At 33.7% G+C, this 15,611-nt stretch overlaps 2 protein-coding genes across 2 annotated transcripts in view; one reads left to right on the top strand and one right to left on the bottom strand.

The window, feature by feature from the left end:
• The window catches only part of hfw (leucine-rich repeat domain-containing protein hfw), a 32,326-nt gene extending 29,547 nt beyond the window's left edge, over positions 1–2,779 (bottom strand). Inside the window, exon 1 of the mRNA XM_074182786.1 lies at positions 2,645–2,779. The gene's annotated coding sequence lies outside the window, so the exon portion shown is untranslated. The remainder of the gene's footprint in view (positions 1–2,644) is intronic.
• A 2,775-nt stretch (positions 2,780–5,554) lies between these two features.
• Positions 5,555–15,611, top strand: part of LOC111515782 (tyrosine-protein kinase-like otk) — a 226,507-nt gene continuing 216,450 nt past the window's right edge. Inside the window, exon 1 of the mRNA XM_074182399.1 lies at positions 5,555–5,769. Coding sequence (XP_074038500.1) covers positions 5,724–5,769 — 46 coding nt within the window. The 5' untranslated portion in view covers positions 5,555–5,723. The remainder of the gene's footprint in view (positions 5,770–15,611) is intronic.

Below are 15,611 nucleotides of genomic sequence, written 5' to 3' on the forward strand. Positions count from 1 at the left end.
ACTATAAAAACATTTTTCTTGCAAATATCCTTTCAATTTTGGTTTGAAAGAGTTTTTATTCTGTAGCTTTCTCAGGTTTGCGTGAAGATGATTTAAAAACTTCTTACCTCTATGTGAGGGGCTTTTTCATAAAATGATGAGCTATGTGCAGGAATTCTGATGAGGTCACTATTTCTAGTGGGGCAATCATGATACTGAGGAACTGTTTGTTACCTTCATGTCAATATGTTGAATAAATAACATTGTAGGTACATTTGAAGATATAAATACATGGAATTGTTAAAATTTTATATTTCTTAAAATATGTTCGACACGATTCATCTATTTTCAGGCTGTCTCACGTATGAATCTGCCTCATTTCCCCTGTTTACACATTGTGTAAAAGCCAAATGGAAGAAATTCATTATTTCGGTTACTCTACATAGGTATTGAAAAAAATCCCGAAACACATCAAGTGTAAATTATAATTTGACATCCTTCAACGTAAAAATGCCACCCCTACCTTCAACCCCCTTCGAATGACAAGTACAACCCCCAATTTTTTTAATGGGAAGTATAGGTTTGTAATATATCGTTCGAAAGGTCTCTTCATTCTCTATTCAAAAATATTATCGCTTTCAAGTTTATTGCAACAATTAAGATAAAATAAATTTAAAGTCATGTGGTTATCGAAATACGATAAAAATACACTCAAAAACTAAAATGTAATGCAAAACGTAACGAAATGAAGAGTACGAAAAAAAGCTATGGATGTTAACGAAGTAGATGTCCAAAATGTTCACCGCGAAAGTTTTGGCAACATCCAAATCTCAAACAAAACTGCCTTCTAACATTATTTAACATTTCAGGCGTGACCGACCTAATCGCAAGCGTTATTCGTTCTTTTGAGTCATTCAAATCTGAAGGTTTAGTTTTATACACATTGCTCTCTACATATCCCCATAAAAATAAATCTAATGATGAAATATCAGGTGATCGCGCAGGCCAATTTAATCGATCCTCGCCTCCCTATCCACCAATTGAAAACTGTTGTATAGAGGTATTGCCGGACATTCACTTGGTAATGTGGTGGTGCTCCATCCTGCTGAAACCATATCGTATTCACTGGAACTTGATCAGGATATAAATTTGCTCCACCTGGAATGACATCATTTTGAAGTAGTGCCTAGTAATTATCGCCATTCAAGTTGCCCTCAATGAAAAAGGTACCAATGATATGGTTTCCTACAATCCCTGCCCAAACATTAACCTTTTTAGGGTATTGCGTGTGTTCTTCTCTCATCCAGTGAGGATTTTCCGTTGACCCGTAGCATAAATTTTGCCGATTAGCATGACCGTTAAGAGACAAAGTACACTCATCAGAAAGTATAACGTATTCTAACTGGATGATAGGTATTGTTATACAACATGTCCATCATTTTCTCATAAAAATAAGTTCTTCTATCAAAATCGTTTTCCATGAGCTCTTGAGTAGGTATTATTTTATAGGGATGCATTTTATTTTCTTTTAATTTGTTAACTATCGATGTTTGGCTAACATGGAATGTAGTGGAAGCCTGTCTAGTCGATGTATGTGGGTTTTCCTCAAACTCAAGCATCACATATAATTTGAGTTCATCACTTATTGCATTGGCAGCTTTTTTTTTATCTGCCCCACATGACCAATCTCGCGAAACTGCTTCCCTAGTTTGCTTATTGTTTCTTGAGGAAATAGGCAAGCTACTTCCTGTTGTGTTCGGGTTTTATCTCCTCAACCAACATTTGTAAAACTGTTATTTTGTGCATTTCCGTTAATCTAACCATTTGTCAGACTTGAAGTTAACGATCTTTAAACTTAAATTAAAATAGTGACAACTGATGTTGCAACATACAAACAATACAAGCGTTTTAAACTAACGTTGCTACGGAAACTATTTGCATCTAAAAAGAACATTGCTATGGTTTTTGCTCACTTTCTAATTATCAATACCTCAACATGAAATAAGTTTTGAGTATATTGCAATAAGTTTTGAGTGTATTTTATCGAATTTCGGTAATTTCGAATTTCAGTTTATTTTATCTTAATTTTTGCAATAAACTTGAAAGCAATAACATTTTTGAATATTGAATGAAGAAACCTTTCAAACGATATAGCACAAGCCTATAATTCCCATTTAAAAAATTGGGGGTTGAACCTATCATTCGATGGGGGTTGAAAGAGGTAGCATTTTTCCGTTGAAGTACGTCAAATTATAATTTAAATTTGGTTTGTTTCGGGATTTTGTTAAAATATGTACCGTAACCGAAATAATGAATTTATTCTATCTGGATTTTACACACTGTATAATTTGAAATGGTCACTTTAGCAAAAATGATTCAAATTAATAGGTACATCATTACTTCTCTGTTGAAAATATTTACAAAGTTAAGTTGTCAATTCTGTTCGAATTGAGTCGAAAATAATTGGTTTAAAATTTTAAGATTTAGGTACTTATTGTCTATGGAAGCAACTTCAAAAACCAAAATTTTGACTTCAAAGTGGAAATTTCGGCTTTATTTCGTATAATGAATATGTGGTCCTTCTACTCTTCTACTTCTTCTGGTCCTTCATAATTCTCAGATAATCATGAAATACAAAAAAAACGAGTTCTAGCGCACAACTTACCGCTCTGTTCACCAACACACCAATGAACGATTCTAGATCCACGGTCAACTTCGATTTCACGGCCACATCGGAGAACAATTATAGAGCTGAACTTCAAATGAGAATTACACTGGAATACGCAGTCGGCTCCACAGAGTACCTACATAAATCATACTAAGTAAATTTGCTTCACAAATAGACTACTGGGATATCCAGACATCGGTTTGAATTTATACACGTCTACGATTATCAAGCTCAGGGTTTCGTTTGATATATAAAGTGTTTGTTGTATACACATTTTCTAGAACCCGTGACTTGGATTGGTTGAATTTTGTCAGTTCACTTTACCCTTAAATCAACAACTTTTTTCAAAAACTACAACTCACGATTTGATCTCCACGAACTTTATTTGAAAAATATATATTTACAATATACAACATGTTTCGCTAAAACATTAGCTTTTTCAAGTGATTTATACTTCAAGTTGTTCTTAACATTAATATTTATATACTACAGGTAATCATAATTGAGACTACCTCCAAAAAAAATTACCTGAACTTAACGTACCTGTTCAATTATGATCACCTGAAGCATATATTACCTCACATCTACATCAATAATAATTCTTTCTCGGTTTTTAAGAAAACAAGTTCAATAATGGTGATCTATTCAAATCTGGTTGGTCATTCATTAGAATGTTTGAATTTTTAAGTTTATTAATTTCGTTGAAGATATGATTTTCTTCTAGAAGATGATTTGAATATGTTCAATTTGTTTTCTTATTTACATAGCTCGTATGATGTTCCTGGATTCGATTTCTAAATGTCCTGCCAGTTTGACCAATATACACCTTAGGGTACGTTCCACACTCTAATTTATATAGGTACTCCTGATTTCTCGAATTTGGATGTTTTGTCTTTATTATTTTCAACTAACTTTCCCAACGTGTTACTTGTTCTATATGCAATTTTATTATCTCGTTTCCTCAAAAATGAAGCTACTTTTTCAGTTGATTGTCCAAAATACGTTAAAGCTCTATAATTTTGATTATCTACCTTATCAATAGGAAAAATGTCTCGAATCGCTTTTGCGTAGACTTTCTTGGCAAGTATTTTGTTTATTTATTCGGCTTTAAACCCATTGTTAACCACAATTTGCTTGAAGATATTAAGTTCTTTATCGAAAATAAGAGGAACATTGACTAATGTGTGAATCATGCTATTATAAGCTGCTACTTTGTGTTGATAAGGATGGGTAGAATCGTAATGTATAGTAATATCCGTATTGGACGGTTTGTGATAAATTTAAAAATCATGTTTGTTGTTCATTCTACTGATTGTTAGGTCCAAGAAATTGATTGAGTTGTCTGCTTCTATTTCAATAGTGAATTTTATGTTTTCATGAATTTTGTTAATATTCCTATGAAAAGTATTTAATTGCCTTTTAGTACCTGTAAAACATACCAAAACGTCATCCACATATCTATGCCAGTACAAAAAATTCTTAATCAAAGGCTATTTAAAGCTCGACTTCTTTATCCACGAAAATTTCTGCAAGTAAGGGACTTAATGGATTTCCCATAATTAAACCTTTTGAGGAGGAATAATTAGTTAAATTGAAAATAATTTTGTTTGAGACATAACGACAGAAGGTCAATTATTTCTCATTTTATGATTGGGTTCACTCTATTTTTATCTAATAATTCTATTACTAAACTAATAGTTATCATCAGGAGGTATGCTGGGAAATATATTCTGCACATCAAAGGATAGTAATTTTGCGTTGTCTATTTGCTATTTTATTGATTAAGTCATATGAATTCTGTAGACTGAATTTTGGTTGGAAGTTACAATGGTTCAAGATGATATTGATTAGCCTTTTTGATAATTTAACTGATGGAAACAGTGACAAAGAAAACCATTGCTCCAATTGGATAACTCTGTTTGTGCAGTTTTATGAGTGAATATAATTTGGGCATTTGGGGGGTTCATCAATGTTAATTTGAACTTTTCCCTTTCAGTAAAAAGTATGTTTGAATTTTTCAAAAAATCTTTCACTTGTCTGGAAATAATTAGTTGGATCACGTTTCAGCATTTCAAATCAGAAAAAAAACCACATTATGATGCAATCACATTTTACAAGTTGCCAAAAATTAGTCAAATAGGCAAGATGTGTTAAACATATTTCAAAACAAAGTTAAATCCTTGCTTTCTGTTTCAATATTAGTAAAACAGGCATGAAGTGTTAACATATTTAAAAATAAAGTTGAATCTCTGCTACCTATCAGATGGTTGCTTTTGTAGTTTCCAAGAATTTGTAGATGAATATTTTCTATGATACCAAACGCTTTATTACACATAAATTGAACTGATTGCTTGTTTCAATCTCAGGGTTCCGGTATATATATATATATATATATATATATATATATATATATATATATATATATATATATATATATATATATATCGGTATATATGTGTATATATATATATATATATATATATATATATATATATATATATATATATATATATGTGTATATTTCTATTGTTTTATATTGTATTATATTTATATTCATTAGTATTCATTTACACCTGACTTACCTACCATATGTACATTGTGTATCCTCAATGGTGAATTAATATTCTTATTATTACTATTATAATACAAACGGGGTTGATGGAATTAGAGCCTGAAAACAAATCATTAGTGATCCGACACCAGATAGAGCTATTATAACCTTATGTCGGTATCATAAAAAACAGTGATCTTTGTAAGAACTGATATACTTAATCCCATTTGTGTTCTGTATTATTGGTTGCCTAATACCAACAGTCTTTTAACGTCACCCCGCTAGACTGGTACGTTTAAAATTCAAACAATCGGGCGCTGAACTTTGCCGGCTGTCGGCCGTCTACTTCTTTGAAGCTGATGCCAGTTTACCGCGATCTGTGAGGGTTGAGGTTGTGCCCTTCGTGTTGCAAGAGTTCCGTTTACGCTTGCATATAACCAAATCGGAATATAGACCTTACGAAAAATAATGAACAAAACGGAATTTGTGATAAATTTGCGTTAGTTGCATTAAACATATTCGGTCATGGAAATGCTAACAATATTTGTTGTTTTATTTTCGTTGTTGCAAGGTAAGTTTGTCTGTATAGGGGTGAGAAGATTGATGACTGAGTCATCTGAAAATTGATCAACATAAAATTTCAAGACATGTTTAAGTTATGGTTGGATGAAATCAGAAAATATTTCATGCCTGTAACAATATTTACTTGACGCTGCATTGCTTTGTCTCATTTGGTATGAATGCTTGTTCATCTCAACTTTGTGTTAAATTATTCGCCAACAACGCCAATGCATTATAATACTTAGCTATATTTAGTAATTCTATTAAGTTTGGCTTAGTTTTGAACACAAGGAAAGAACTGGCATATGGGATGAAAGATACCTGAAAAGGTATACCTGCATTCATTAATCAAAATCTCCCTGCCCACTTCATAATAGTTTCGCAACTCGTTCTAGAAGACAGAAGAGCACTAATATTTTTTAAATCGATAATTGAAATTTTTTTATGATCCTGATTAAGTATATTGATCATTATTATTTTGTATGGATGGAGAAATGTATCAAAGTATTCATCAGGAATATTATACCTATTTTAGAGAAAATCCAATATGAATGAAAGCGTCGAAATTATACAAGTGCATATTTAATGTTTACCTGCTGTCAAAATCTAGCATCATTAGCCATAGGAAAAAAGCTGAGCCTTACAAAATTATGAAAAAACATGAAAAGCATTATCATTATGATAACGAAATTCTTATGACATGAATGTTAGTGTTCCGCAAGGTTCGATTCCGAAGGTTTTCTACACTTTCGTATCAGCAGTGATGCCATACAACAAGAATTCTGATTTCGACAATGAATTTTCAGTTGTAGAGAAACTCTAGAATGATTCCTTTGTGTGCACAACAGAAATCAAATCAAAACTACTGAATGAAAAAATAAGGTAACCGTGATAATCTAAGAGGGGATATGTACATCTTCAGTTTTGACTGTAGAAGATAGAGAAGATAGTTACCTACTTCAGGATTCTTAACGAAAAAGCCAAGAAATACATCTGTCACTTTCAAAAGTTGATGCGAACACAAAAACCTAAAGTATAAGAAATTTATGCCGTTTATATTACGCTCAGTGCGTATTCAATATTGAAGAGTTTGCTGACCAGAATATAAGATGGATGTTCGATGTTCACTAGTTTTCTGAAGTGAAACAGTGGCGAATAATGACCATGATTAAATAATTCGGTTGGATCAACACAGAAATGTCAGATATAGTACAAGATTAAAAACAGCAAAAATTATGGTGACCTGCTTACTCCAGAAGCATTTTCAGACGAAACACAAAATATATTTAAATTGAAAGGAGTATATTTTTAGAAGAGATTAATTTTTGGGAAAGAAAGGTTTTGGGTTTCTAGATCTCCATATTTAAACAAAAAACAATGTGGGGGGTCTCTCAAAGAAAAGAAGAAAGCAATCATTTTCAAAAAATTGAATCTACACAAAGATGTGTTGATCCTGCAAAGAACTAACTTTCATGCAATAAATAAGCGAATGAATGACATTACGTAGTGTCATCGATGACTTGAGTAGATTAAACTCATTCGTGACATCAAGTCGTCATTTTATGAACGAATTGAGGGCTTCATCTTATAATGTTATCTAGATTTGGAGCTGAAGAGGCGATAAAGCAAGTGTCTTATGTCGAAACATGGGATGTCTACCAGTGAGGATGACAGTGTTCCATGTAAGTGAAATTTAACTTTTTCATCTACTGTATTGTGTAGAAATCCTATAAATGATATCTGATTCAATGCCATAACGAATGTTTCGTGTAATTAAAAATTTATATGAAAGTAGCTGTTTCGAGTAGGATTTTCTTCCAGTTTGTGTCTGAAAGTAACTTACTTTTATGATCTACACATCTTTGTATAGAATTAATTTTTGCTTCCTGTCTTTCTTTGGAGGATCCCAACATTTTTTTATGCATAAAAATGGAGAAGTAGAAAGTCAAAACCTCTCTTCCCCAACAAAATACAATATTATAAATTCTAACAAGTTGTGCAAATAAACTAGAAATATAGATCGGAACCATTTTAATCGAAACACTTGGACTTATTCCAAGGAAGACACCATCTGTAATATTCATTTTCAGTCCATTTAAACCCATAATGAACATAGATGAACGTTTTCATTAGCGTAATCCAAATTTCAAGTATAAACTATCTCTTGGACTCCTTGCAAGAAAAACACCGACTGGTATGTACATCGTTATTCAGTTTATTCAAAGTAACTGAGCTTGATCGATTTTTTCAATCCGATTTTGTGAACATTTATTAAGGTAGAAAAACTAACCCTATACATTTTTTCTATAATACAGTCCAGTCTGTAGTCCAACCGTCTGTACTGAAAATCAGCTTGGTGAAAACATTCGTGAATTTTCCAAAATCCAAACAAGTATATAAACCGTGCGGCCTGATTCAACCTCAATCTTTAAATTAGTCATTTCTTATCCTCCATTTTATAATTGATCAAGTTGTGGTTATAAATGATCAACTCATTAGGTTTTATTGAAGTAAAGAACATAATATATCGAATTCGAGAAGATATTATAATCTTTGACTATTCTCCGCGTAATGATGATTTGAAGCCAGTTTAAATTTGAATGACTGAAAATTGAACGCTGAATTATGCGAAAAACACTTTTCTCTATTCTGTTTGTATTCCAAACACACGTAATGAAATCAGATATCATTCACAGGATTCCTACACAATATAATTAATGAAAGAAGTAAAATAACACTTACATGGAACACTGTCATCCTCACTGCTAGACATTCGATGTTTTGTCTTATCGACTCTTCAGTAGCAAATAAGGATAACGTTATAAGAAAAAACACTCAATCTTTGTACAGAGTATTTTTTTTATATATATTGCTTCCTTCCTTTCTTTGGAAGATTCCTACATTTTTTGTATCAAGATAGAGAAGTAGAAAGCCAAAAACTTTCTTTTCCAAATATTAGCCTCTTCTAATCTTGTTTCAATCTTATTGGTATTGTTCTAAGTATGATTCCTACATAAAAACCAGTAATCCAAAACAATGGCCAACCATTGCTGAGAGTCACATACACGATAATCTTCGTTAGCAAAATTTGTACAATGTTTATCAGGTACCATTTCACTTTGACTCTAGAATATCTTAAAAATGTAAAGGTAACATGTAGAAGCACGATACTGGCGTAAAAAGACCTGACCGTTATGTTACTCGTGAGTATCTGGCGAAAGCAGTATTAATAACTCCCCTTTTCACGGGGAGTTATTAATACTAACCTCCAGCATAAATGGTCCTATGCTAGATATTCTAACTTATGTTACATCTATGCGGCTAAGCTTCATCGGCAAATACGTAGAAAAACCAAATCAACGAGGACCTAGTGATTGTTGCTGTTTCAGCAGAAAAAATTAAGAAGTCAAGTTTATCTGCTGTGAGAATGTTTTATTCTGCTAACTGTGGCGTCGTTATTCATACTACTATCAGCAGTACTCTTTAATATAGGATGAGTACATAATTGCCACAGTATAGCAAAAATTCAGTTATTGAAGATCTATAGACGCAGATTAGACCCATTCTTTCCAATACACTTTGAAACCCCAGTCGTAGTAGAGAAATTCGTCTCATATTTGCCCTTTCTCATGCTCATCAAACGGGTTAAATGCAACAATCATGGAATGTTCTTCCTTTTCAATATTGCTTTTGGTGACATACCAGTGGTCTAACAATGATTACACGGGGTAGCTGGGGGCTGGCCTTGAGAAAGACGTAATCCATCTTGATTTTATTCAGGTTGAAGCCTGGCCTCCTTCCCCTTCTAACTGAAGTTTGTCAGGAAGACAAATGGGTCACAACTGATGTTTGATGGTGGCATGAAAGTCCTTAGACATCCATACCGCCCTTCGCGTTATACCCCTACCTGGCTGGGGTGAGATAGATGAAGATATTATGCATCTGTTAACGGAGGACATAGGGGCCTCATTCGACAGAGTGTCGGGGCCTTCTATATCGGGAGGGGTCGTCTACAGCGTAATCTATAGCTTCCCTGACTAAAGGTGGCCTTGAGAAAGTGATTTGTCTCCTCTTTTAAGGAACCTTGTAGTAGACCAACTACGTTTTTTGGACCACAATGGACTTGAAGCACTGGGTGTCTTCAGACGAATTACTCATTCTAGTTTTGGGGAAATATAGCATTATCGACGCTATGATGATGAGATATCATAACACAACAACATAATGATCATAATGATGATAATAATGAAAAGGAGTCTCGTCTCACCGACAAGACGCATCCCCACGCTAAGGGCTGAGTCTCAATAGATTGCAGCGTGGAAACTGCTCTACCAGGTACAACAAACCTGCCAGGTACGTAAGTCGTCTACAATTCCGAGTTCCAACATCGAAATGTTTGTACTTTACATGCTCGACCGCTAGGACATCTGATCGTACACGACAAGGATCGATCCCGCCGCCGATCGCGTTGATTTCACGGCAAATAGATGTTGGTTCTAGAAAGGTTAGTATGCTAAGAAACTAGAAAAGTGGCTACAGCTGTAGTCGATCACAAAAGTGTATTAACAAATCTACAAATCCAATAATGTCATAGAGTCCAGATAATGGTTTCTGCGACGTCTATGAAATTAGCAAAGTAATCCAGTAGATCAGTCCGAGGTCAATAATAACTCTCAGATATTTTTTTCAACAACTGGATTTCTTAACATTGAGTTTCTCCAACGTAACCTTTACCACAAGAACAAGATCCATAAAAAGCTGTGATTTTCGCCACAGAAAATGATTAATTTTATCCATTCATTGTCATGTGGAAACTCAATAAAATATCTACGAACTGGTCAAATATGGCTTCCACTTGTAAACTATTGGCAGTGCTGCTCATAAATTTCGAACATTCGAGTAGAGCACCAACTCTGTTTTTTATTAAAAAAAACATTTTTCAATTTCAATGAGAACGCGTATTGTATTGATCCTTATTTTTCAAAATATCTCATCATTTATTTGTTTATTCAGTTATTTACTACTTGCCATTTTACAATAAACATATAAATAGTGCAAGAGAAAAATGAACAATTGAACTAAGAATACTAAGAATATCCGTTTATCCATTTTTTCCTGGAATTTTGAATCCCGTTATTTTGCGTAATAAATTCATGATATTTTTCTCGGAGACCGTCAGATTTCTTTAGAGTCGATCGTGTACGCGATAAAAAAGAGATTGTGTCGGCGGTATCCGCCTCAAAGCGAGATGCATATCGGTGCACGCCGGTCGAAACAAAAATAAAAAATCAAAAGTAATAAAGTTTCCTCTCCAGAGTAGCAATTATGTACTCCATGGCAAATCGCTGTAAACGAGCCTATCTCGGCGATATTTAGGTTTGTCGACATTACGACCATAAATTCCTACCGAGAAATAACTCATTCAATACACCTCGTAGCGTAACTAACCTCTTTTACAGTGTTGCCAACATAATACAGCTGCTGTTTACGCGAGGTTCATGTCAAAAATCGCAAATCCAATTGAAAAGCGCGAAACTACGGAAGCGCAGAAGGGCCACATATTTTTATTATTAGTTTCTTGGAAATTACGACTTTGAATCTCGAAATTTCGACTTTTATCTCGAAATTTCGACTTTTATCTCGAAATTTCGACTTTTATCTCGAAATTTCGACTTTAAAGACTTTTGTCTCGAAATTTCGACTTTAAAGTCGAGATTAAAGTCGAAATTTCGAGATTAAAGTCGAAATTTTGAGATTAAAGTCGAAATTTCGAGATAAAAGTCGAAATTTCGAGATAAAAGTCGTAATTTCCAAGAAACTAATAATAAAAATATGTGGCCCTTCTGCGCTTTCCTACGAAACAGATTCACGAAAAATTGGACGCAAACTTAAAATATCCTATGAACGGATTATCTGCTGTTTTCGGATGATTAACCGTGGCCTGCATTATCAATTTAATATATACATAACAAATAAACTCGAAAACAACGAATAATCTGTTTCAAATTATATTTATTGTACTGTTTTGTTCTATTACCTGTTTTCATGAGTTTTTTTTTCGAATCCGTGATAATAATTATCCAATTTTCACACTATAAACTTTCATTAATACGCGTATCTTCGAAGATGTAAGAAGTCCATTTTTGAAAAAATCAAGCATAGATTGGAACATGGAACATAAAATTTGTGATGCACTAATCATTATCAAGATCATTTGAATCAATTTGACACTAGCAATCAAGTCCATGAATTATATTTTTTTGAACATGTATTGTAATGGTAGAAAAAAACACGATCCATAAATAAAACGTACTGTTTCGTTATATGATGGAATGGGCCAATACTTGATGAAAATCCATAACTAACGTATTCAAAAACACTTTATTGTGAGATTTACACGATTTTACAAAAATGCAACACGTGTTTCGCCATACAATGACTTCTTCGAGCGTGTCTTTACTAGTGAAGTCTTTACTAGTAAAGACTTTATTACAATGGCTTCTTCAGGCTTGTCTTTACTAGTCCTTACTAGTAAAGACTTTATTAATAAAGACACGCCCGAAGAAGCCACTGTATGGCGAAACACGTGTTGCGTTTTTGTAAAATCGTTTAGTGTAAATCTCACAATAAAGTGTTTTTTGAATACGTTAGTATCGTTTCGTGATTTTTGTCGAAAAAAAGCAACTATGAATAAGAGTTCTGAAAGGATGACCATTAATGGATCCATGCAAAATGAAATTTTACCTATTTCCGCTAACAGCCACAAATTTATTTGAAACTCGGGAATTTTCATCAAATATTGGTCCATTCCATCACGTTCGTTCCAAATGTTAACCTAAATCGATAGTGTTGCCAAATAATTTTAAAGTTATTATGCAAATTCTACACTTCCCACTCTTCTTAATTTAGTGAAATATTTTCTTTTGCGACAGATTAATTCCAACACTAACTACTTTTTATAGTGTAAATTTAACAGAGGAGATTCACCTTGTATCTTATTAGGTTCACGGCAGATGTGATTGTAGATCACTGAACAATCTATTAAGTAATGTTACAGCCAAGATGCTTCGATAAGTTTGTTGGTGGTCAAAATGGACACCAATATGTCTTGGCACAATCATGTACCTGAAATTGCAAAGGCTGCTTCTCAAAAGCTTTGAACACTGTTCCCAGAAAACTGCCCCCAAACATACCCTGAAGGTGCTGGATTCCATCCAGAAAAGAGCCATCCGCCTGATTAGAGACGCAAACATCACGTGCAACATTGATAGCCTGGAACATCGAAGAAAGGTTGTAGATTTGTCTCTTTTCTATAGATACTTTCACGAAAGGTGTTCAAGTGACTTGGCATTTGATTCCACCAAGTGCGGTACATATTAGAAATACGCGACGGACTGTGGCTGCTCATCGTTTTGAGGTTCAACTCAGTACTCTTCGAACTTCATTCTTTAAAAACTGTTCCATCTGGAGAACTGCGTTGATGTGGAATAAAATTCCTGAGAACTTTTTTCCAAGTGGATTTAATCTCCAGCGATTCAAATCCAATGTGAATCGCTACTTTTGCACTGTAAAATAATTTGTCAAAAACTCTCGACCTACGGCAGTCTCAGTATTCTGTGGTCTTGATAAAGAAATAATAAAGAGGTCTGATAAATTTAACCATTCCATTCATAGGGTGCTGAGTATACCTCAAGTGATACTGCTTGACACTTCAATCTTCAATGTTGTTTACATTGAATAAGATGATAAAATAGGTGAAACATTTTTTCACACTATGGTCCATTTATATGAACAAGATACGCGCGAGATTTCGATCCCTGTGCCATCTATCAACATGTGTACGAAGTACGAGAATAATATGGCTGCCACAAATTCCATAATGAAGTTGTAATATTTGATCTTCATATGTTATCTTTTTTTTTGGATATGGATGCCTGGAATGATTTATTCAAACTTTTTGAAATACATCGTCTCTGGAAACTATAGAAAGTTTTCATGAAAACCGAAAGTTTTTCGAAATCGTATATGGAATACAGGAAAGCCACTGTATGAATGGGTAATGAAATGAATGGTCTTCATTTAACGTGGTGAAGTGAAACAGAACGCTGTTATTTCACTCAACCTCTTTTGAAAAACATATTTAAACATATATTACATTTAATTATTTTTACGACTAATACTGAAATAAATATAAAAGTTTATGTTTAGACCACCGTTGATTACTGAGCAATTCCAATTTAAGTTTAAAATCAACTATTATCTTAACTTATCTTAACTTGTGACTATTTGACGAATTATTGTTAATACACAATACAACTTTTGAGTCGTGATTTTTTAGTATTGAAAAACAATGGTTATTTTATTAACAACAAATAATCATGGACAAGCCTTACTTTGCCTGCGGATTGTGAGTGATTTATAATTCGAATGACAATTCAATGTTTCAAACTATTCTATCATCAATAAAAACAAAAATTTCCACAAGAGCGCGAAGCTTTTGAAAATACGTACAATGTATGTATTTTGCCCCTGTTGGCAACACTGCATTCAATATACCTCGTACCGTAACTAACGTCTTTTGTTCTACTCGCCGATTGCAGTATGCCATGTGCACGTCGCTTTCAAAGTTCAGACAAAAAATAATAAAGAGCAGCAGTCATTTCTAGTTTAATTGGATAAGAGATAAAGCAAACTGTCGGCCGTTTTTAATTAATCTTTTTTTCGAAGAACGTTTCTGTAGAATCTAATAACTTGGGAAGCGATTTCATATTATTATAATTATCCTTATAATTTCCCCTTTCCTTGTGACTAATCCTAAATGAACGCTGGCGGCATGTTTGGGGACCTTTTCTCAGATTTCGTTGTGTCAATAGAGAATTTACGACCAACTACCGTTCTCACGGAGTAATTTTTTCATTTGAAGCGAAATGAGTTATTTACTTTGTTAATGACTGCAATTGGTTTTTTTCCTTTCCAGAAATATCCAAATATTACTTACTTTACAGACTTAGTAAAGTTTATACAGTGCATTTCTTTAATGCCCCCATCCCTTTTTATTTTTTGCACGGGTCAACTCAAAAAATAGAAATTTGGGATAATGAAATTAATGCATGAATACTTTTGCTTCAAATAGCCCAATAAAAAAAATCCGAAGGTGTCAAATCTGGCGAGCGGGCTGGCCATTCTGTACGAACTCGACGGCTAATCCAACGACCGGGAAAAGTAGTGTCCAAATAGTTTCTTACTTGTCTGGAGTAATGTGGTGGTGCTCCATCTTGTTGGAAAAAAATATCTATATCTAATTCATTAGAATTCGCTTCAACGATTTCAGTGATGAGAGGGTCAACAATAGTTTCCAGCATATTTAAATATAGTTCCCCTATTGAATTTTGATTAATAAATAGAGGTCCTAACAATATGGTTTCCAATATTCCTGCCCAAACTTTATTTTTTCCTGGATATTGGGTTTGTGTTTCCCGGAAAACGTGAGGGTTGGTGTCACTCCAATAATGGCAATTTTGTCTATGAACATTGCCGTTTGAAATAAATGTACATTCGTCACTAAAACAAATATTGTGGAGATAGGTAGGATGCCTTGCAAAGGTTTCCGTCATGATTTCGCAGAATTCTGTTCTTTCTATAGTTAATTGGTGTACCATTTTGATTTTGTATGGATGATACTTATTCCTTTTCAAAAGTCTCCACACAGTAGGAGGAGACACCTCACAAACATTCGTGACAGAATAAGTAGACTGTTCAGGATTTACTACCATCTCACTAATTATTTGCACTGGCTGTTCTTCCGGAATGGACGGATGACCTGGAGGCTTTTTGTTATGTACACTACCGGTA

This window comes from Leptinotarsa decemlineata, unplaced genomic scaffold (assembly GCF_025532065.1).
Source record: "Leptinotarsa decemlineata unplaced genomic scaffold, Ldec_3_MD MMD2_tig00026328_RagTag_RagTag, whole genome shotgun sequence".
Lineage (NCBI taxonomy): Eukaryota > Metazoa > Arthropoda > Insecta > Coleoptera > Chrysomelidae > Leptinotarsa > Leptinotarsa decemlineata.